The sequence below is a fragment of the Zootoca vivipara genome, chromosome 8, assembly GCF_963506605.1.
Source record: "Zootoca vivipara chromosome 8, rZooViv1.1, whole genome shotgun sequence".
NCBI lineage: Eukaryota > Metazoa > Chordata > Lepidosauria > Squamata > Lacertidae > Zootoca > Zootoca vivipara.
The window spans coordinates 25894209-25919123 of record NC_083283.1 but is presented as its reverse complement, the minus strand read 5'-3'; the positions used below and the strand labels follow the sequence as shown (position 1 = coordinate 25919123).

The 24915-nt window shown below is 39.5% G+C and overlaps 1 protein-coding gene across 1 annotated transcript; it reads left to right on the top strand.

Moving 5' to 3' along the window:
- Nucleotides 1-1412: 1412 nt before the first annotated feature.
- On the top strand, nt 1413-21836 carry LRRC69 (leucine rich repeat containing 69). Its single transcript, XM_060278191.1, has 8 exons — nt 1413-1709; nt 4210-4336; nt 5463-5535; nt 7146-7341; nt 8591-8662; nt 14176-14277; nt 16331-16510; nt 17950-21836. The coding sequence occupies exons 1-8, from the start codon at nt 1413-1415 to the stop codon at nt 18058-18060; spliced, it is 1158 nt and encodes a 385-aa protein (XP_060134174.1). The 3' UTR covers nt 18061-21836.
- Nucleotides 21837-24915: the final 3079 nt, after the last annotated feature.

Here is a 24915-nt window from a genome sequence, read left to right as displayed (position 1 = left end):
TTGGAATTTACTGTAAAGAAACATGTATCTGCTGTTGTCTTCCATTAAATCAGGCTTCCTCAACCTCGGCCCTCCAGGTGTTTTTGGCCTACAACTCCCATGATTCCTAGCTAGCAGCACCAGTGCCCAGGGATGATGGGAATTGTAGTCTCAAAACATCTGGAATGCCGAGGTTGAGGAAGCCTGGCCTAATGTTTCTCCTGTTTAAGATAAATCAGGCAAAGATCTGGAAGTTTGTGGCAAATCAGCCTCCCACACCCCACCGCTTTGCATTTGTTCCCTTGCAACTGCCTTGGCCTGTATTATTTCTGCACCATTCTTTTGGTCTTTCATAAGTTCTGTGTTATGTTTGGTCAGGAGTACTTTGGAAATAATTTTTTATAGAAAAGCAGAGTAAGAATTGATTTATACTTTCACTCCCAGTAGCAGCATTCTATTGCAAAGTGCCTATTGTTGATTGTGCAGCCAGAAAGGGTCTTCTACCCCACCAGTAACCATGGCTACTGCAGCAACAGCAAATAGAGGCTGGCAAGGGAAGAGCTCCCCCCAGAACCACACACCCCGCAATGTTAATTGCAGCAGGGGAGGGGCTCTGAAAGTTTGCTCACTGCTCTCTATAAATCACAGTAAAAGTTGCTGAGGGTGCTTTTGGAGGGAGACTCTATACATTTGTAAAACGGAATACATGCACTGTTTTTAGGGATGCACCATTTTATCAGAGTTAAAAACTTTTAATTGAAAAAAATGCCCTGATGATTCAGACAGATTAATAATTTTTTTTTAAAAAAAACTCTGTGCTTGAGTTCCTGGGACTAAAGATTTATTTAGTTTTGCTGTAAAAGAAATGCAAAATAAACTTTTGAAAAACATGGAGTTAGGAGAAATAATGATGTACGTGGAACTATTCCTGTAGTTTTGCATTAGCACGCGCAGAAGGTTCAATCCTCTGCATCTCCAGGCAGGTCTGGGAGAAAAACGTGTCTGAAACCAGGGGAAGACCCTGCCAGTCAGTGTAGACAGTACTGAGCTAGATGGATGAAATGGTCCGACTCAGTAGGCACCTGCCAATGTTCCTATGTCCCAGCCTCCCCTTCCTGGCTCCATCCCGTAGAGAAATAATTTCTACACTCCTGCATTTGTGTTTTGTTGTTATCCACCTACAAACAATGCTATTTCTTCTTGTCCAGTTCCTATTGCACCTTTTTATAAAGAGAAGCGGAAGCAGCCAAAATCACGATTAGTCGCCCTCATCTCCCCTCCCCTCGCTGCCCCTGGTTCAACTTCTTATTTGCAGGGACCGGGCAACTGCCTGCGACTTTCCTAAGCTCCCAGCACCCACCCCGGTCTCCATGCCTCTCCCTTGCGCATGCGCGGTCTCCTCGCGGCCCCTCGTAACGTAGACGCCCGTTACCATGGCCGCGAGGCCCCAGGACGACGCGCCGCTTTCGCCGTATCCATGGCGACGACGAGGCCTTGTTTACTCCCGCGGTTTCTACGGCGGAGCTGACCGAGCCGGAGGGAGAGGAAACATGGCGGCGGAGCTGCTCCGGGCTCTGCGTGGTGGGCCAGGGACTCGCTGCCTGTCGCTGAAGGCGCGGGGGCTAAGTCGCCTGCCCCGGGGGTTGGGGAAGATGAAGGGCCTGGAGAGACTGAGCTTGCGGGACAACAGCCTGCACCGGCTGCCCCAGGATATGAAGGCTTTGGGCCGGGTGAGGCGGCCCAGCAGATCCCTTGGTCGATTAAGAGGCGCGCCGAGAGGATTCTGCGCCATGGGGCTCCATCCCTTTGGCCCCTCCTCTTTGTAACCACTAGGGTTGCCACCTTTCAATCCCCCCCAGCCTTTCTCGCTGCGTTACATATTTAGCCTATGAACCTAGCATGAAAATAAAGTGGTAGGACTTTTCTTCCCCCAGCTGCTGGTAAAGAGACAGTGCAAGGTGGGGTGGGGGGCATTTGGCAGGCTGGTCAGGACCCGCTCAAAAGCCATCCCTATAGGTCTAGGTCCACAGTGGTTCCCAACCTTTTTTGGCCATGCTCCACCTAAGTATGTCTAAAATCCTGATCATCGCCCCACCCCACCCCCCACATATAATTCTTACTATTCAAAAAATGAACTCCTGTTCATGTGGAGGAAGCAGGAAAGGCTATTAACTGTTAATAACTCGTTCTTGAATTGCCCCCCTTAAAAATCAAATTGACCTCCTGTAGACGCTGTTGGGAACCACGGGTCTAGGATAAGCTGTCCAGGGCAATCACTACCTCTGTACTCAAGTGGCTTGGGATCCCCATTCTGCATTGCGCAGCAAAGTTGGGGGGGGGACACCCTCATCTGCGGCTCTTTGTAATGTCAGGACAGCTGGAATGGACGGCTGCTCAAAATCTTCATTGGGGAAAACATCATCCTAGGGTTTCCAGTTGTGTTGTGGGCTTTTAAAATAAGAGGAATGTGTGCTTCTTCTGTAAATGAGATTGGGCTTCTTCCTTCTGAAAAAATCATTTTTTTAAAAGAGCATTTGGGAACTGTAGTGCAGCTTTTTTTGAACAATTCTGCAATTTGTCTTTGCGACAAAATTTTATGCCACTATCAAGTTTTAGATTGCTAATGGAAAGATAAAGATGCTATCATCTTCATGGTCATAAATAGAGGACGCAAGCGTTCAAATATAACACTTTCAAGCTCCATTGGTTTCAGTGACAGAGATTTAAGAGCTTTTTAAAAGCTCTACTTTACCATTAGAATCAATGGGGGTTAAGGGTGCACAACGTTTAACTGGACAGTGCCCTTAGTTTCATGGTTATTTATCATATTAAATTAGAGAACTGGATCAAGTAGAAGGCTTTGACTGAACAGCTGGATTGGGGGTGGAGGGAAGGGAATAGTTCTTTACATCTCTCAATCTAAGCCTTTATTTTTTATGGGTCATAAAAGTGGTTATGGAACTTTTTATGACGGACTGAAACTTGGCAGTAGTATAATTCAACCTGGGACTAATATGCACTTTTTAAAACAACATTTTAAAAATGTTCTGGGAAAACTCAAATTACTTCAAAATACTTTCACAAAGCCCCATGACTGTGGCACGAAAATGTGTATTTTTCCACAATTGTAAAATATTTATACTTCATGCTGAAAGCAGTGTTGCTGAAAGTGCTGGCTATACCACAATACATAATTATTTTGAGTAGCACTGTGCCAGCCTCTCTTCTCGGAATGGGTGCAGTCCTATCATGCTTTCTCCTTTGGCATGATGGCATATGGTAGATTTATATGGAGAAGTATTTGGTTCTCTTTGCTTCTCCTTCCTAACTCATGTTTTGTAAGAGCAAGAGATACGTGTCTCATCATTTCAGGATGCAGTTTCTGATAGGATTCCAGGCCTACTGTTTTAAGAAGGAAAAGTTAAAATTCCTAGTGAGTGTATTCAAACCCTTGGGCACAACTAAAGCAAGTAACTTGGATGGATCAGACCTTCTAGTTCAACCAGCTCTGTATAGCCTAACTAATTAAAATCACAGCATATTACAGACAGAAAGGAGGCTTAGTGCAGAAAAATGCTTACAGAGAAAATGGCAAAACCACACTGTAGCATAAGGTACAGTACACTGCAAAAGCACAGTGTGATCTTGTGAAAAATGCCATTTTTAAAACAATATTGGATTTGGGGTATTTATTTTCCTAGTTTTCAAATAAGAAACTGATTATAATGGACTGATACTGACTGGATTCCCTCATGTACAAACATGAGCTGTGACTGTTGTCATAAAAAGAATGGAGATTTAGGATTCTAGAAGCCCAGCAATACTACAACAGGATGCTGTGTAGCATAGTAGTGTCTTAATAATGTGTGTGTTTGTGTGTGTGTGTGTGTGTGTGTGTGTGTGTGTGTGTGTGTTTTAAGGGGGTTTACATGGTGCTGAACATACCAGTATTTGGAATTAGGTAATTTTTTGTTGCATTCCAGTATTACTGGGTATGTTTTCAGCTTTAAGTTAGTATTTAATAGCATGAATTTAAGTAAATGAATGTCAGCTAGGCTCAGGTCATGCTTATGCTTAAGCATATGCTTATGCTTAAGCATATGGTTGGCTGCTGTGAGAACAGGATGCTGGACCAATTGAGCCATTGGTCTGATCCAACAGACTCTTCATATGTGCCTGATGCTTTGGTGAAAGAAATGCAAGGCTGTTTAATTAAATATTTTATTATAGTTGAAGGTACTAAATTTGGGAAATAATAATTTTGAGGAGGTTCCAGAGCTGCTGAAATACCTCAAGTCTTTGCAGACTCTTCATTTGTTTAGAAACAAGATCACCAGAATATCACCCTTAATATTTGGTAAGCTCATATCATATCCTGCTCAAAATCATTTTATTGTGCAGTGTATATAATGTGACATATAATATATTCTATTGTAGAAATTCTGCTCCATAAAAACTTACAGTTGATAAATCATGTTTCTGAATCTATGCTTGTTATCTCATAAACAAGCATCATTGTATTTAATGGGACTTACTTCCGGTTTTTACTTAAAGTGCTTTTACCCAACCCTTCAGCCAATGGAGGCTCCCAGAATGACCTACAGATATTCATAATATGACAGCCCCTCCCCTTCTCTCTCCTCTTTTCATGTTGACAATCTGAAAGACGGCACAGCAGGAAAAATCATTCAGAGGGGAAATGATTGTAGCATCAGTGAATCAAATTGAATCAATTTGCATATGAGCAAACCCTAATAGTTTTGAAGAAAATACTCTCTTTTTAGATGATGTATACACATGTTGAAGAAGATACCATCTTAGAGAAAAACATTTATTCTTTTGAGATAAGGCAAATTTCTAAGATGGTGCCAGTTTAACATGACACTTTTCAAGGAGACTACGTTGAAATGTTTTTAATAATCTTTCTTACTAAACATTGTAGCCCTAAATAGTCTCAGTTGCCCAAATGTACGATGTTTGTAATTAATATATATGTAACTGCATGGGCAATCAGTGAGATTTAGACTGCTTATGACACTGTAGCCAAGTCTACAAACCTGCTTTCTGTCCTCATTTTGTTCCCTTGCTGTCATTCTGTCCACACTGCCCTAGGAGTAACTTAATTCAGGAGAACTTTCTTGCAAGTAACTATGTATAGAACTGGACTGTTATTGTTCCTGTTCCATACTGTGGATTATCCTATCATTGATTCCCATTTTGGTTTCCCATGACTCTGCCCTGTCACCTCTCTGAGCATATACTTCCTTGATCTCCTTTGGCAGCACTTCATATTCCCCTTGAAACCGTGTACTTACTGTATCTAGTAACCAAATGGAACGATCACCCATGTTACATTGTTGATCATTAAAACAAAACAAAACACTGTACTGTAATGACAAACATGGAATGCAATGGGATTAAAATGCATATTCAGGTCTATATAGATAATATGTACTTTATCTTAAAACTGTCTTTTTTTACAGATGGATTGCAAAATTTAGTACTCCTTAATCTGAACAACAACCAGCTTAGTGATCTTCCTCCAGAGATAGAAAGGTAACTTTGATTACTAGAATTTTGAATCTGATGAAGTATCTGATGAAGTGTGCATGCACACGAAAGCTCATACCAAAATAAAAACTTAGTTGGTCTTTAAGGTGCTACTGAAGGAATTTTTTAATTTTGTTTCGACTCAGACCAACACGGCTACCTACCTGTAACTAGAATTTTGAAGTTTTACCAAAGCTGCCTATACCATTGTTTGTTAGTATGAGACATAGCATTTGCCCATGTTTATCTGGGAAGAAGGTGTGATATATTCCTTAATACTGAATGGCAAAAACAATAAAATATAGCAAGTTATACGCCTTATTTTGGTTCTACACTTCACATGTTTTGGACAATAGCAGCAGAAAAAATAAAATAACACCAGTGCTCTCCCCCAGTCATCCATTATACTTTTCTTTTGTTTGAGACTCACTAGCTGTACTAAAAATTGCTTCTATTCTGTCCATGTTAGTGTTACATCAGATAGACCCAAGTTCTCATATAGTCACATTAGGATTGCAAAAGGGCTCCTATAGAAATCTTAAGCTAGATATTTAAACATAATGTTTTGTGGTATTGTACCCTTTGTAGGGTTCAGGTTCCATTCCTGTCAGCAGCCATTCCTTTATTATTATATATTTATTTATACCCCACTTGTTTCCTTGATGGGAATCAAGGCAGCTTACAAATAAAATCAAGAATCACTAAAAATATAGAGAAAAACAACAATAATTAAAAGCAATTGAACATTTAAATAGAAATAAAACTATATACATTCCATATATAAAATTTGTTTTAAACATACAAATAATTGCAATAAAAACAGCACAGCACCAGCCCTTTCATTCAAAGCAGTCAATTCCCAAAAGTCTGTTCACCTGCTGGCAGAAGGACAACAAAGAGGGAGCCAGTTGAGCCTCTACAGCAGGGGTCAGCAACCTTTTTCAGCCGTGGGCCGTGTGGTGGGCTGGGCCATATTTTGAAAAAAATTAATGAACGAATTCCTATGCCCCACAAATAACCCAGAGATGCATTTTAAATAAAAGCACACATTCTACTCATGTAAAAACACTAGGCAGGCCCCACAAATAACCCAGATATTCATATTAAATAAAAGGACACATTCTACTCATATAAAAACATGCTGATTCCCGGACCGTCTGTGGGCCGGATTGAGAAGGCGATTGGGCCGCATCCGGCCCACGGCCTTAGGTTGCCTACAGGAAGGGAGTTCCACATTGAGAAGGCCCTTTCCCATGTCCCCATTCCTTGAGACAAAGCCAGGCCTACTTGTTCCTTTGATGATAAACAGTTACTTATTGGACTGCTACATCTTCAGTTGACTGTGCTTAGTTACAGGGTTAACTCTGACCTACGAGAAACATAACTCTGACCTATGAATTAAAAACTACCACATTAATTTTGAGTTTTAGTGTTTTTTCTATACCTTTATTGGCAGTAAGGTGATTGAGGTACATTCACTTGATAGACTAATTAACAACTTTAAATCCTCTTTTGTATTAAAATCTATCGATGCAGATGTGTAGACCAACATTCAGTAGTAAACATACAAAAGAAAAATAGAGTTGGAGGCTTGGAATTCTTTGTTCCTTTCATAGGCTTGAACATCTTGAATGCTTGAGTTTAGACAATAACCAACTGCAAAAATTACCCAAAGAATTCTGTTATCTCCGAAAGTTGTGTGAACTCCATTTGTTCAACAATTCCATCACTGCACTCCCTGAAGAGATTAAATACCTGGGAAAACTCAAGATCTTGATTTTGTCAAGAAATCAAATAGAAGAACTTCCTGATGTGAGTAGTGGTGTGCTTTGAAAACTGTGTCTTCTTGAGACCAATACAAAAGTCATATGCAGTTTGTACAGGGATTAACATTTTTTAAAATCACCTTGTGTTGTGCAGACTGCTTGATATAGGCATAGCCAGTTAGCACATCATGGTAAGCCATAGTTGATGGTTTACTGTGTGTGCACCTTAGTTGATTTGCTCTTCCCTGCTCACACTGGGAAGAAGCAAGCCACAATCCCTGATTTAGCATTACATCTGAACCAGTGATCATGCTTTATTTCTCTCTCAGCAAACAACAGTCAGTAAACCAAGAACAACCCGTGGCTATAACTACTACTGCTGCTGCTACTACTATGAGTAGAATTTACGGTAGTTAGCTACAACCTAGAATCTGTTATGCTTTGCTAAACTAAGAAGGTGGAGGGAATTCATATAAGCACATTATTGATATTCACCATATGGGAAATGCTCAGCCCTGAAAATACCCTAACATTACAATTAATCAAGAATTACCATGGGTGGAATAAAGGAAAATACCTTTTGCTTCGGATGGAACGTCGCCTTGCCTTTCTGCTTTGCTGCCCGCTATGCCCATAATTGCTTCCCAAAATACCACTGTGATACTGTGTTCCTCTTCCTTTAAATCCCTCCTTTTCTTTGAAGCCTTTAGCAAAACCACCTAGTTACCATTCACTACTGAAACTAAGGGCTTGTCCACACTTCCTCTTGTCCCGCTGATTTCCCCTGGGGAAAACTGCTCTTTAGCGCTCAGTCAGAGCAAATAGCGATTTGTGTTTTCTCTGGTTTGCTATTTTTTCCCCAATCTATTGCTAAAAAGCGGGTTTTCTCTTGGAAAGGAGCGGGTGAAAACTGCTTGGACCCATGCTTTCCAGGCATGCCATAAGCGGAAGTCTGAATAAGCTCTCTGCCTAAGTGCAAATAACCTAAATACAAATTCTTTCCCTATCTGTCTCACCTCTATCATCTATGTCGTCTTTTGTTACCTTCTGTATCAATTTTCAATTTGTAAATATACCCCCAGAGAGGTAAATATTCTAAATAATTTGTTTTAATATCAACTAAAATCTAGTCCCTCTTAGAATACATTTTCAGCTTTCCCTGTATGATTTTATTCTCCCACTTCTGACAACTGTTTTATTTTTGTCCTTTCACCTCTGATGTCCGAGTTAATATAATTTACTTTAATGTTGCTAAGGCTCCTTTGGCTTTTACTAAATTTATCGTTTTTCACTAGGGACTTTGCAAATTGAAGAGGCTTAGAGTTCTAGATGTAGCAGGAAACAATATCCAGATCTTCCCAACAGCAGTAAGTAGGACTACTAATAGATCTCTTCAGTGGAATAATCTGTACATTATGAAAATTAGTAAAATGGATTTCAGAAACATGAAGCAGGAATGCGTATTTAGTAATACGCTTGTATTAGTTATAAAAATATACCCGATTTGGATTCTTGTTTATGTGGATTCTTCCTGAACAATGCAGGGTAGTGGAGGTTCACCTCAAATTAGCAGGGCCCCCACTCAGTTTAGGGGAATTCTTCCTTCTGCCACCAACCTTTTGTGTCCTATTCCACATTGTTCAGAAGGGCCCCCAACCTACTGAAGAGGCTTTGTGGGTGACACAGATGGAGTACAGGAGGGGGCAGGGAGGAAGGGAAAAAGAAGGGACAGAAAACTTTCATGCCATGAACTTCTTTAACTTACCTTAAGATCCATACCAGCAAGAACAGTCAGAAAATACTGGGATGCAGTTGGTTAACAACCATATAATAAGGATGCTCCATAAAAAGTGAGTGAGCAAAGGATGGTAATTCTAGTAACCGGAGCAGCAGGCAGGAAAGTTTCACAATGTGAAGGGCAGTATGCCTACAGCTCTCTGGACCCCAACTCCACCCCAATACAGTCATACCTCGGTTTAAGTATGCTTCGGTTTGAGTATTTTCAGTTTAAGTACTCTGCGGACCTGTCTGGAACGGATTAATCCACTTTCCATTACTTTCAATGGGAAAGTTCGCTTCAGGTTAAGTACGCTTCAGGTTAAGTATGGACTTCCAGAACCAATTACACTCATACCTCGGGTTAAGTACGCTTCAGGTTGAGTACTCCGCGGACCCGTCTTGAACAGATTAATCCACTTTCCATTACTTTCAATGGGAAAGTTCGCTTCAGGTTAAGTACGCTTCAGTTTAAGTACTCCATGGACCGTCTGGAACGGATGAATCCACTTTCCATTACTTTCAATGGGAAAGTTCGCTTCAGGTTAAGTATGCTTCAGGTTAAGTACAGACTTCCGGAACCAATTGTGTTTGTAAACCGAGGTACCACTGCATATAGAAGTGCTTACAGAGGATGTTTGAATGCATGCTGCAATAATATCAGTGAACACCTGAGGGCAGCACTACATAATGTCACACTGCTCAACTCAAGTTTCTTACTAATACATACAGAAAAGCCAACGGGAAAAGTTCACCCGTAGAAAATAATTTGAATGTTTAGTCTTTGCATATGGTTTCACAATATTCCAGTTTATCTGACCAACAGCCTTTAACCACAAAGTGATTTCCTACTGCAGGTACATTACCTGGCAACCTTTTTTTTCTTTTTCTTTTTCGCAACTACAACTGTGATTGCTGCTGAAGTGTGGACAGCATCCCCTTGTGCTCATGTGTGTTTCATATATTTGTGTACCTGAATATATCATGGCATTGTTGCAGAAAGCACTTGTTTGATACCAGCATTAAATGTATTTGATGTGTAATGCAAAGAGCTGCCATTAGACATTAATGACTCAGCTTCCCTACCAAAAATGACCTTAATATGAGGTAGTGTGTGGTAGTTGCCTAAGGCAAGAGATAATAGGTTCCATTAATTTTTAGTAGAGTGGAAGGCATAGGTCTGGCCTATAGGGCACAATCCAGGAAAGGGCTTTCTAAGCAACATCAAGATGAGCAGGAATCTGAAATAGTACTCTGCAACATCCATTCTTTTCAGCTAGGCGTGTACAGGAGAACCTTCTGTTATTTAGTGTGAAGATGCGGGTACCATTTGTGTTTCCTGTTTCAGTCCAGGCCTGTTTCTTTACGTTAGCAATCTCTACCCTGTTGTGTGAAGCAGTGAATTTAACATAACCTGCTGTACTATACATACTATTCCCGGTGGTGCAAGTCATGTGCAATTTCAGGGGTGTTGAGGCAAAATGAGTCATTCATAATGGAACTATTAAAAACGATACTGCTAGCAAAATAGAAAATACATCTTTAACTAGCAACAAACAACACACAACTACTGAAGATGGCCAGAAGCCATCTGTATTGTAAGCATAAGAAAGCCTTATGAGTTCAGTTTCTGAAACTTGTTTGAAGAGATACCCTTCTATGAATTCAAGTAATCAACTTCAAATTCAAGGTTTAGCATTCAAATATAAAGTTTGATTAGGTATGTTTTGTTAGCAGTACTTTTCTAAAGGGTTCTTTTTGTGGTATTTGCTTTATCTATTTCTTTTGATGAGTTTATCATTCATAATGGAAGCCACTATGCTTCCACTATGCTTCCACTTCTAGTCTTCCACCTGACATCTGTGATGGACACAATAAATTCATCTCTTCCATTTGAGAGCACAGTAGAAAATACTTTACTGAGGAACTAGTGTTCTCATATGCATACATTATACTTTTACATGTGCAAAGGCCCTTTTCTAGATTATTTTGGCTGTACTTTAATTTTTTTCAGAAGGAAAATATTCAAAAAATTATGAAACTCCAAACAAGCATGTTATCAAACCAAATAGATTTTGGAACTAGAATGCCTTCTTGCACCTATCATTTTACATGTACTAGAATTATGTAAATTAAATGGAACGAAAGGTTGCAAGGATTCTGTAATGTAAACAGTGTGTATATTGGCATGAAAATATAGCTCTTTTGAACTATAAAACTCACATAATGGTGGTGGTGGGAGAATGTAAAGTTTGTCTGTGAGCCAATTTGTATTTGGGCAGATATAAAGGATTCATTTTTTAAAAAGGATATTTGCAGCCAAACAGACCTAGATTTAGAAAAGAATTGAGCATTTCTCCCAATGGAAAAAGAATTGGCACTATCCACGCACAGCTGAGCACATCTAACTTTTGAAAGGTGGTCTTGAGACTCTAATTTTACATGTGTCCATTAAGATGCAGTTAGCCCCTAAGTCAGTTTAAGAGGCAGAGTTAAGCACTTCAATACTCTACCATTTAAATAAGGGATTTGAAAGTGTTGAACATGTCAGTTTTATGGATATTTGCTCTGAAGTAACATTTTTTGAGTTCAATGCAACTTCCTTCTCCCAAGTAAGTATGCATAGAAAAATTCCTTAGAACCATCTCAATACTGTTTAATTTTGTTACTTTAAAAAATATTTAGATAGAGTTCTTATCCCACAACTGCCCAGATTATAATTATTGAAGAATTGTGCTTGTTGCAACAGTTAACTGCCATTTATGCTTTGTAAGCCTATGTGCTGAAAATGCAAACAAATACCTGGCCTTCTATATCCTGTTGAACCCTTTAAAGTATTGTTGGTATAATCGACCTAAATTTAAGCACTTTTAAATCCCACTGTTTTCAGTGTTAGCACATTAAAAAACTTTTCCATTGAAATCAATGAGCTTTAAGAGTTTTAACTTTGGCTGGATTAATAAATATCTGCTAAATTCATTGTCATGAACAGCTAGTAGTCATTTTTTATGTGGAACCTGTGCTAGCTATAGAACTCAAGAGTTCCAAACTTACTGATCTGTTCTTCACTATATTTTATGAGAATGAAATCATCTTTTGACGTTTCTTGTAAAGGAGATTTTGGATTACACCTCAGAGATTCTGTCATAGTTATAATTTGAAAAAAAAAGCTGTAAGAAAGTGATATATTTTTATGGTGATTGCTACAAACTATGTGACCCAGAATGTAATTGCCTTTTCACTCATCTTGCCCTGGAGGTATGAACTTTTTAATGTCACAAAATTTCAAGCTTTAATTGGTGGAAAGACAATAAAAGGTTTTACAGATATACCAGCTGCACAGAATCCTCTCTCTGTGTTTATACGTTTAATACAGGTGTTCTCAGTAAGTCAAGGTCTTCTAGCTTTGCTTACATTGAGTAGTTGCTTATATAATATCAGCAGAATTGTTATCTATTGATTTACCTATCTTTGTATGCTCTATCTAATAAAACATTATAGTTAGATAAGCTTAGGTTGTTTCATAAAACCACATAGTATCAAATTAAGCTAAATGCATTATTATTATTAAGCAAATTTCTATTGTGCACTTCCTCTCAAAGGAGCCCACTTAATATTTGCTTATGTAGCACATGAACTTGTGATTTAAAATATTTTTTTTTTTACTGATTTGTCAGTGGAAAGTATTCATAAACCAGAATGTATATAAGAGGAATAGTAATCATTACAGAAGGAACAAAGAATCAGTACCATTTATTTCAAGATAGTTTGTAAATTACTTAGAGAAATTTCATGAAACCATAAAGAAAAAATACATTCTTGGATGGTTTTCCAGCAAACAGCGCAGTGTGTTGGGTCCCTTTGGTAGCTCTAGAAATCAAGGGTATAATAACTCAACTTGTTACACAGTTGACAGTAGTGGGGGTGTCCTAACTATTTCTTCCTGATCCATTTGAGATGTTTTTTGTCCCTTGTCAGCTACTAGTTTTATGGCAAGCCCATTGGACATAATGGACTCCTGGAAAGTCCTGTTGCCAAAGTCACCATGCCCTGTACAGTCTCTCCTGCCTAAGGGCTGGAAAATGGGTGGTGGCGTTGTCTTGCCTGTGGTAAGGTGAGGGTCAGGCTAGGTGCAGAACAACACAATGCAAAGTAGGCTCAGGTGGGATGCAAGGTGAGGTGAGGGAAGGCTCAGTCTGAAAGCAGAGGAAGGCAAGGTGAAGTTCAGGCTGGAGGTGAATCTCAGACTGTGTTATAGGATACTGATTCAGCAACAAATCAAATGTGGTAGCAGCTACATCCCAGTTGTTAGCCCTGTCTCTGCAGCAAAGCTTTCTAAACTTTTCCTGTTGGTGACACACTTTTTAGACGTGCACCATTTCACGACACAGTAGGTCAGGTTTACTAGCAAACCAGAGGTTAAACTAACCCCTTTCCAGCCCCGGGAGGTGTGTGGGGAGCAGTCACGTGACACACCTACACACTGCAGCCAGCAGGTATCATGACACACAGTTTGGAAAGCTCTGCTGTACAGGAAGGTACTTCTTCAGTTGAAGGGTGCCACCTGCTGTAGTAATGTCCTGCTGCAATGAGCAAAGGAGCCTCTGGTCTCTCTGGGACTTCAACAATGGAGTCCTTTGAGGACAGCAGTGCTTAATTTTCAGGCTGGAGGGGCACCCGCTGCAGCCTTTGATTAGACCCCTCTGGTGCTTATTATTATTATTTTTTATAAAAAAGATGCAAGTTTAAACAATGAATTGAACATGAAATAGTTTGGCCCTAAGTCTGACTTTGTTCACAGGGACTTTCTTCGAAGTCAATATGCCTATTTTTGCAACTGCAATCAGGGCTTAATACTAAAGCAGCCAGCAGTATCAACATGCCAAGCTGGAGATCTCATGGGGTAGATGCTCCTGCCTGACCTCTCTTTAGAATAAGGGTGGCTAACCTGTGATCTGAATTTCATCTGCCAAGCTACAGGACGTTGCCTGCAACTTTTATCTGATCAGGAGATAAAACACTGCCTTCTCATTGGAAATGACATTTGGTAAACATTTCGCTGAAAGTATTGATGTTTCCTATATTTCTTCTGTTATTTAAACAGATGGAAGATCTTGAACTGGAGGAACTTTATTGTGAAAGTAATCCATTGCTTCAGAAACATCCAGTTAGTGCCATACAAGAGGAGGACATTTTGACTCTTAAGGTTACTGGAGAAAACTTTTCAAAATTATAGATAACAATGTACTAACTTAAGTCTATAGATTTCAGTGGGTCATCTCTGGGTATGACTTAGTTGAATACCACCCTATAGTTTAAAAATAACTTTTTTTCAGATTGAAGAGTAATCCAAATCCTTGTCATCCGAACCATTCTGAATAACCATTCTGTATTCCAAGAGATAGTTTTACTTACTAAAAATGATCTGGTGGAGCTGCCTGACTGGACTCCAGCACTGCCTCCTGTTGGTGATGCACTTTCTGCCTCCAGGGACTAGACTGGACAGTGAGTCCACACCCTCCAACATTTCTCCAATGAAAATAGGGACATCTTATACCTTAATAATAATTTTACTATTTATTCCCCACCCATCTGACTGGGTTGCCCCAGCCACTCTGGGCGGCTTCCAACATATATGAAAAACATAATAAAGTATTAAAACATTCAAAAACTTCCCTTTACAGAGCTGCCTTCAGATGGCTCAGGGGTCGGATAACTCCATACCTTCCAATATTCATATGGTAAAAATAGGGGCATCCTACCATACCCTACCATAACATTTATCCAATGGAAATCAGGATATTCTAAGGAAAAGTGGAACATTTCAGGATCGAATCAGAAACTGGGCTGGCTTCTGTAAATCCGGGATTGTCCATGGAAAATAGGGACACTTGGATGGTCTGTGAGCTGACTGTGCCAACTGGATCTCAAAGGATGACCAGTCTATTTGTAGGAGTGCCTGCTTACTTGCCCAATCCCATATTTTGAGATTACCACTGCACACATGACAGCCTGACCGGCTCTTCATAAAGGGGAGCTCCAGGAGTGTGGCAAGTATTGAGGCAATGTCTTAGCTTAATGCCTACTGATGTATCTTGGAGCTCTGCTGTGAACTTCTGAACTAACCTGTAGTCTGATATGTGTTTGGGCATTGTAGTGAATTTTGGAACAAAGCCTTTAACAATAACCGAGCCGAGAATTTGAGCACCACATCCACAAGTGGTCTGTGTCTGTGAAGGACTGCAAATGTACTTTATGGCTATGTATATTGTATGCCTTCAGCAAACTGTATCTCAATTGCTATACAGTAAATAAATTTGCTTTTCTCCTACAGTGAGCCATTTTATATTCCTATAGGATTCTATGGCTATTCTTTTTGGTTCTGTTTGAGTTAATGATTTTGCAATGAGTAATGGTTTTTTAAAGACCCTAACACAAATATCTAATTTTTAAAGAAAAAACAGAAATTATTTCCAAATTCTACAAAATTAACCTTCTTGGGGTAGGGCCTGCATATATCTTTTTGCAAAGAGCTCAGCGAAACATTTGTAATTACAAAATAAGCATTTATGCTGGAAAAAGCAGAATGGAGCAATCTGAGCATTTTTGGGACATCTTTCACAAAAAGGATTAGCTATTTCAGTACGTATTAATTTGAGGTTAAAATTGAATTCTCGCTCAAATTGTAAAATAACAGATTAATTTGGAAGCTTTAAAATTGATTTCATCTTGTAAATAGTTATACAAATAGCACCGAATTCTTTAACTGGCTGTCTGTGGGTGGAAAAGTCTAGCATCCTTCATGAAATGAATAAGCACTCTGTAAGGAAAAAGGAACATGTTCAGATAGGAACACAGGGAGCTACCATCTAGCTCAGTATTGTCCACACTGGCTGGCAGCAGCTCCCTCCCTCCAAGTTCCATCAACAGACACTGATTGAAAAACATCCTTCCTGGAGCTAGATTTGAGTATGGCACCTGATCTATCCTTTACAATAAATTAACAGTGCATCATGGTTACCACACATCTGGAGACAGAGAGAACAACTCTTTTACTCCTATCAGGCAGAGCCTTTTGCAAGCAGAGCTATGCAACTTGGGGTAAAAGGCTACAAGGCCCATCTGGATAAGAGATTATTAAAATATGGAGCCATATGCTCACAGAGTCTCCTGCTGTCCAGGGTTAAAAGAATTCACTTTGAGGTTCTCTTGCAAGTCTTATGAATAATATAAGCTAGTCAGTCTTTTTAATCATACAGGAACTAACAGCAAGATTTATTCTTGATCAACTGGAAAAGAAAAACTTTAATTTACACAGAGCGCTAAAGCAGAACTTAAATGCACAGAAGATGCTTGCCCATAAACAAGAATGTGCTCAGTGCAGACGTGGCTTTCTGGGTATGTGGCTAGAATGTGTACAGTTCGTGGATATAAAACAGGTAATTTTTCCTGAATCATGTATTATTTAAGGCTGGATTCATTGTATATCCAGACTTTTGCTAGGTTCTGCTGCAGCATGTTTTCCATGAGCCTTCAAAATCTATTGTTTCCTTTCTGCACATGTGCATGTCCCAGTTATAAGGAGAATACTGGTTCAGCATTTGGTTTCCATCAGTGGTCAGCCATCTCCTATCTAAACTACAGTATTTCAGCTTTCTCTGTTGTTTAATACCACTTCTGCTGTTATTTATTAATTTGCTTATCTCATCTGTAATCTCCTGTTTTCTTTTATTGCCTTCCATTTGTTTATGTAATTTGTATCCCACCCTTCCTTCAGAGACACATTTCAGCCTCACAAGCTCATGACAGTGGCCCCTGAACCTGATCTGGCAATTAGGTGAGGCCTAGGAGGTCACCTAGGCAGGGTCAGTGGCCAATTAAAATGTGCCACGCAGAACTTGAGGGTTACTTTTCTCATACAGCATCCCTCTGCTGCATCTCAAACCAAGGTTTGTCAGTCTAGGTGTTATAGCAAAGCAGCTGCAAATAATCAGTTCTTGGTTGGGTGGCTATCCAGAAACCCTGGTTTGTCGGGTACTGTTGTTTTAGATATCATAAAAACCACAGGTCTGAACCATCAGTGACTGTTAGCATGGGGTATACAACTCAGTACCTCCTCTTGTGCACATACAAGTGTCAGTAGAAAGATGTCGCCTTATATGGGAACCATAACTTGATGGTGCCCGCTGGCAGTTCTATTACCATAGTGAAAGGGTCACTAGGGAGAGGACACACAGATTATGCCCCCCCCCCAAGACTGCTAGGATTAATCTCTGGACTAAGGGAGGACATAAGTTCATGGAAGCTCAAACAGAATCTCTACATAAAATTTCTATTATATTTCATAATAGAATCAATATTTCTCCTGGGCAAGGTCTCTGAAAGGACATTGCATGATGCCCTTTCTTGAGGCTTGTGCTGAAGTGGCAAGTCTGACACTGTTTCCTAACACCTCATCAACAGGGTATAACATCTTGATTTTCAGTTTCACCGTCCTGCTCCTCCAATTACTAATTTTGAATGCCATCCAGTAAATTAGCTTTCCCTTGACTCCTGCTGGCCCATTTCCCCACCAGATTACATAGCGTTGGATTGTTCTTCGCAGATGTAAAATTCCTGCTGCCTTTCTATTTAGAGATAAATGTGCGAGAGCAACTATAGCTCTGACACAAATGTTATTAATTTTAAGCATCATTTCAGCCAGCTCTTTGTTGTTCATTTTGTCTGAGCAAATTTGAATGTAAGGGTTGACTGTGTTGTGTCAGAGAGGTTCATGGGGACCCCTCAATTTATACATTGCTACAATTTATAAAAATGAATATGCTCTGTAAAATACACTAACAGTTATGCTGTTATATTTCCCCCTTTTTTAAAAAAGCGAATGAAGACTAGCAGAAACTTGGAGCTCTTACCTGTCAAGGTACTTCTGTGCTCATACAAATGCTTTAATCACAGCGGCCACAACCTCTTTGGGATTGCTGTACCCTAGAGCAAGCAATAAACTCAGGATCTCACCCAGCTGGCAAGTTGCAACTATTGTGACACTCTTAAGAATGGAAACAGAACATAGCATCTTGTGCTATATCCATATTCAATGTGAAATACACAGTTGTGTTGGAACAATGGTGGCAGAGAAGTGATTTAGTGGTGGGCAGGAATTATTTCCTACAGCTGTACAGTTGGTGTGTTTTGGCAGCCTTGACTCTCCTTCTGAAAATGGACTCCGTTAATGGCATTGTTTAACAGTGAGGTAAAAGTTTTATAATGTAAACTCTAACTAGCCTAGGTTACTGTGGTTTCTTTTGGCTTCTCTGTTATGATCCATGCACCTTAATCTGAAATTCTGATAAGTGTTTCTCCCCCCCTGAAGATTTAGGGTCAGACCTTAAAACTGCAAAAGAACACTTTTAACGTGTGTCCAGTGATTACGTAGTGCTTGATTTCCATTATAAATCCTGTTTTCTAGAAGTTTATAACTTGGCTTTAAAATTTGGCATGCATAATTTTCAACACAGAAGAAAATGTGTTGGAGCGTTTTTAAAAAGAAAGGGAATTGGTACATATTAAGAAGGATTTCTTTGCTCATAGGAACTTTGATTATAAGAAAGCTGTGTATCCTGGCAACCTTTGGAAAAAAAGAACATTCCATGGAGAAGCAAATAGTTTGATAGGACGTTTGCATGCTTGCTTGCTTGCTTTTCCACTTTTATTTCTTTGCATGTTTTATCTTCAGTGTTTCCATTGCTATTTTACTACGGTAGAAAACTCGCCTTGTTCTCTTATAATGGCAAAGGCCCCACCTGAGAGGTGCCGGAACTGGAAAAAAGTATTTCTATGCTGCAATTCCTCCTGGTTTGCAATTTGCATTCTCATCTCATGTAATTAATTGCAGTGCTACAGAAAACAGGGCTGTTTCTTAAATTTGATACTAAATTTAAGCATGTGGATTGACTTTACTGTTTACATATAGAGATCATTCATGTTCTGATCTAAACAAAGAAAGATGTATTTAAATTTGAAATAGTAAATAGAACCATGTACTTCCCTAAATTGCAGATATTTTGTATGTGACTGCCCTCCCCCTTTTTTTTAAGAGAAAGAATTCTATGTAACACAGTGACTTGGAAATCAAGTGAAACATTGAGTTCCTAGAATGAAACCAGTGTCCACATTCAAGACAGCATTCAGCATTTCAAGTGTAAACCCCAGCACACTGCTCATTTTCAAGAAAGCTGTAAAAATGTGTTTTCTGTCTTGAAGATTGAGACATCAGAATGAAAGCTGATGTCAGCATCTAGAATACCATTCAGTTAGAGATTCATTCCCAGTGTCTGCAGTCATGGGATTGTTGTCTATCACGTGATGGTGTATGTTTTCATTTCACAGAGTGGGAAGTGACGCGACAGGGTGTTTGTGTTACTGTGTTCTGTGAAATGGGATTATTGTCCTTTGTTCTCTCTCTTGCTAGAGAGAGAGAGAGGGAGCCATGTTGCAATGCTCCGTGTGTGTTTATATGTAAATAAAGTAATTAGCCAAATGCTGAGTTGCTGAGGTCTGTTACGCGAACTGCCAACAATCTGTGGAACCCTGAGTGTGCTGATGTCTGTTGCCATCAGTCGCTGTGATGTTCAGGCAGAAGAAAGCTTTTGAAGCTCCCGAACGATCGAGCAGGAAGGAGAGAACATGCCAGTCAGGCATGTGTCTCTGCCAGGGTCCTACACGAGAGTAGAACGATCCTAACAGGCCCCAGCTTGTAAACCCCCCCCCCAAAGGTCAAGGGTGTGCAAAATAGATTAGAATCAGCAGGGCTTTTTTCAGCTGGAACTTGCCAGTTCTGGCACCTCTCAGGTGGGCAACATTGGCATTATAAGAGAACAAGGGAGATGTTCTCTTTTTCTAGAAAAATAGCACTGAAACAGATGTCTGAAGTGGAGACTCTCAAACACTGTTCTTCACTAGTGCATAATGATTTCAAAATGTAGTTGCATTTGTCAAGTGATAGTTACATAGAAACAGCACTTCTTAGGCAGTATATTTCAGCTTACAATATGGGGAAGAATAAAGACCCTGTTTAAAATATTTGTTGGTGCATGGTATTATCTGAAAACGCATCTGATACTTGCTTTTTCTGAACACAGTTGTAGTGGGCAAAAGGATTCAAAAAGGTCTATTGATTCAACTATCAAATAAATAGTACTCTTTAGTAAAAGCAATGGGACCAAAAAGGCATTTGACATTTTATTCAAGTGGAAAAACTCTTCAGATTTATCCTAAGGATGAATGAATGGTTGAAATCAGTAGCGCTTTACTTGCAATACAGTTATCTCATTGATTGCCGCAGCACTTGAGTTCAGGTATCTGATTCAGAGTTAATTAGCTTGAAAAGGTACCTGAAGGAACCCCAGCCCTAGAAGCAAGTGTCTACATTTTGCAACTTACCACAATATTTTGTTCCACCAAGAAGATGCAAATACTTTTCGGGCTTATGCTTGCTGAGATACCATGAAGGCTCATGACATCCCTTTCAGTGCTTGTGTTTTTTTAATCCACCCTTTTGCAACAGACCAGAAACAACTTGAGAAGAACTTTCACATTTGTTTACATTTACTTGAGTTTTCAGTGGCTCTCTTACTTAATCATTCTTATCGGAAACTAAATCAGTGTAGCATAAAATGCAACAAATATATTATTCAAGCATTTATAAAGAAAATACTATTATGAGATATCACTAGAAAATGACTCCTTTCTTGTCCAGGCTTAATTCTTTCGTGGGTCAATTTTATTTTTATGAAAAATTAAATATTTGGCAGCTTGACTCTGTGTATTCAAAGTTACAGAACATACTAAATTGCTTTCATTCCTAATGCAATGCTGGAAACTACAACTGCAGTGGCAGTGAGAGTGCTGTTTTCAAAGCACTGAACAAGTGTTGTTGAAGTTAAGCTGCCTTCCCCCTAAAGGACTGGAAGACTTGGAAGAAATAATTCACAAGCAGCTGTCATTGGTATGGCCTAGTATAATTATCTGAGATATAACACAATAATTTTGTATTTGCTTAAGATATGGTAGAATCCTCTATGCAAAAGTTGTGTTTGGCCATAGTATAAAGATTATAAGATACACACGAACTGCTTTCAATGGTTTGCCATAAAGAACTTCCTCAGATAACTGTGTTAATAGGAAAGATCTGCAGACATTATTTGGACTACATAAACTATTTTGCAGCACAATCCTAAATTTCCCTACTCAGAACTAAGTTTCCGTGAATTCAGTGGCACTTACAGATAAGTAAGAATAGGACTGCAGCTCTACTGACATAAATGTTCATCTTTTGGACCTCCCAGCGTGGGCTTCTCTCTGACCTTTTACTTGTTGAGCATGAAGGATGAAGACAGTTTCTGAGCATATCTGAATCCATTTAGAAGCTTCTGTACAAGCAGACTTGTGACAAGCAAACTTCCTGATTACACAGAGGCTTCTTATGTGTGTTCAGTCAAATGCATGAGAATCTGAGGGTCCTGCACATGCATCCATTAAACAAAATAGGCACATGTTTAAGGCATAAAGAGAAGGGGGACACCACAGAAATTTTCAGTTGTTGGATTCACCATGGGCCATATGGTGCAGCTGAACAAAAATAACCATTATTTATACAAATATACAAAAATAAACATTATTTTCCATCTTAATGCAGGTTTTGTTTCATTTCGAAAAATAAAGTTTCATTTTATGGTTTATTATTGTTTATATTCCAAATTAGATATATATGGGGGTGCCAAAATCTTCTAGGTGTTTAGGGCCTCTAAAGGTCTTAATCCAGCCCTGATGCCCCCTACAAATATTTAACTTTTGCATGTTCAGGCAAATGCCTGAGGGGGGGCTCTTGTAGTAAAATATCAACATAAATGAGATCCCCAAAGGCTGTGGTTGTAAGTTCCACATTGACCATTCCACGTTGTGGCTGCTGCATAAAGAGTAAGGTGTTTTCTTTAGACATTTGCAATACTAATTGTAGAACTATTCTCTGATTAGCCACCAGTTCACCCTTCAAGAGATTTGTCTGTCTCGGTCAGTATCACTGAGGTCTCATCCACTTCCATTTGCCCCATCACTTTCTCCTGGGTAAACCTGTGGTTTAGTGCTGAATTGGAAGAAACGGCAATTGGATTTTCAGCGGATTGCAGTGGGTTCTGATTTAGTGCTAAATAGTGGGTTTTCCAGGGTGAAGTCAAAGGCAAAACCTCTTGGACAAGCGCAAGACAAACACAACAAATCCACACAAATCCACAAGACAAATCCACACAACGGGGTGAGCTCCCCCCCCCCCCATTGCCCTGTCCCAGCTCCTGCCTACCTAGCAGTTTGAAAGCACGCCAGTGCAAGTAGATAAAGTAAATATGCATTTGACTGTGTATTTATGCGTGTTGTGGCCAGGATCCAAAGAGCCACTTAAGACACACTCATGAGCTTAGGTGTACTTAGAAGGAATTCCTCCCTCTCCCTCACTGTTTTCCTTTGAAAACACATTCAGATGTGGCTTGTCATGGATACATAGCAGGATGGTGTCCGAGAAAATGACTCCTCCACCAGGTATTGAACAGGTCTTGCATACCAGCTTTATATTTGGAGCTTTAGTAATCAAAACATGCTTTGTAATACTGTTACCTTCGGTTCTTGCCTTTTTTGACTTGCTATTCCCACATATAGCCGGGCTTTTGCAACTTTCTAACTCCAGAGATCATTTCCCACATTGTTGTGCTTGCCAAAGCAATGTGCCCTGAGCATATGGCATAGAAATCCAATGTGCTGCAAAGAATTCTGGGATATGGCTTCAGATGCAATCTCAGTTCCCACAGATTGTTTGCCAAGTCTTATGAACTGGACATGCAAGCTTGGTTGGACCATACTTGTGCTATCTACTTCATTTTTTACTACAAGCCCACTGCCCACCAACCAAGCCAGGTGGCTTGGGAGCAGAGCCAAATTCAAAATGGTGCCAGACTATCTTCATCTGCATGTACAAATGTGTATCTACAATGTAATGGATCAGTAATTCTGATAGCTTTGTTGCGGGAGGGGCATTTTGTTGTTGCTGTTAAACGGAGCCAGAAAGCCTTGCCAATACACTGTAAACCACCAAGGGATCTTCTATCTATAGGTATGCATGCATTTTTATCTGTAGTTAGATTAAATTGTGTTTATTGCTGTATAGGGGGCTGGACATTTAACTGGATTTATTTATTTAATGATAATTGATTCATGTATGGTGGCTGGATAGAATGTTGATTTTTTATTTTGGTCAATTGTGTTACTTAAAATCTTAGAATATATGTTTTTGAGTTGATAGGCATTTGTAATATTTTACTTCCTGTTGTTTGGCTGTTTTCTGTTAATTGTCCTTGGTATTTTTGTAGCCGATTTTAAGTGTAATGTTTGTTTGGATGCTAAAGAGGATCTTCCAGTTGTTAATTTTGTTTATTGAAGGTAGAAATTCTCTGGCATTTTTTTGTAGTTATTTCAGACAGTTCTAACATACTTTGTAAACCACTTAGAGTTTTGTTTAAATATAAGTGGCATATAAATTGTCCAAAGAAAGAAAGAAACTAAATAAATAGATCTCCATGTATGTTCTGCCCAACCCTGGCCTAGAATACCGCACAGTTTTTCAACTGATTATCAATGGTTGTTAAGCTGGTATTGCCTAAATTGTAAAATTTGTATTGCTTTGGCTGTTTTATGTTGAATTGCTGTTTGATATGGGCCAATGGCCGAAATAAATTTACTTACTTACACAGTTATTCTGTCATACTACTATTAAACTGGACTGTCTTCTATAGAGAATTGTTGCCTATGGAGGGACCACTGATTAATTGCAAGCACACATTTTGCAAGCACATGATGCCCTGACATCTAATAGTTAAAAGGGCAGAGAACAGATCTTCCTGATACCCCAAAGAGCTTCCTCCAGTCAAAGTTAATGGCCTAAACAGCCTTGGTCCAGTATACCTGAAGGAGCGTGTCCACCCCCATCGTTCTGCCTGGACACTGAGGTCCAGTACCGAGGGCCTTCTGGCGGTTCCCTCGTTGCGAGAAGCCAAGTTGCAGGGAACCAGACAGAGGGCCTTCTCGGTGGCGGCGCCCACCCTGTGGAACGCCATCCCATCAGATGTCAAAGAAAAAAACAGCTACCAGATTTTTAGAAGACATCTGAAGGCAGCCCTGTTTAGGGAGGCTTTTAATGTTTAATAGATTATTTTATTTCATTTTTCTGTTGTAAGCCGCCCAGAGTGGCTGGGGAAACCCAGCCAGATGGGCGGGGTATAAATAATAAATTATTATTATAATTATAATTAAGTTGGCAATAATTTGCTAGGCAAACAAATGGTGTTACACAGCTTCTCATGTACAACAAAAAAAATAGGTTGTTACTAAGATGTTATATCTCTTATCTCCCTACTGATTGATATGACTAATCTTCTAGAACTTGTTAGAAAGATTGTCTAACCAGAATTTTAAGAAAATGGATTGCCTTGTATTTTTATTTTGATAGGATAATTCGCCATCAAAACTGTCACATAACAGAGAGCAACACATGCCTATGTCTGCAGTAAATGGTGTCAAAGCTAGATTTGCTGCTCAGAGATGGGCTGTGACTTGTTGGAAGAAGAAGCTCCACTCACACCTGTTTTTAGGTACAGTATTGATAAATGAACTGTCAGCAAATTATTCCTGTTAATCAATTCCAGTAGTCAGCAAACTTTTTCAGCAGGGGGCCGGTCCACTGTCTGTCAGACCTTGTGGAGGGCCGGACTATATTTTGGAGAAAAAAAATGAACGAATTCCT

Excerpts from the sequence above, each read along its gene's own strand:
- LRRC69 (XM_060278191.1), top strand. The coding sequence starts at position 1,413 with ATGGCCGCGAGGCCCCAGGACGACGCGCCGCTTTCGCCGTATCCATGG. Across the intron at positions 1,710-4,209 it reads ATATGAAGGCTTTGGGCCGG|TTGAAGGTACTAAATTTGGG; the intron begins GTGAGGCGGCCC and ends ATTTTATTATAG. Across the intron at positions 14,278-16,330 it reads AGGACATTTTGACTCTTAAG|GAACTAACAGCAAGATTTAT; the intron begins GTTACTGGAGAA and ends TTAATCATACAG.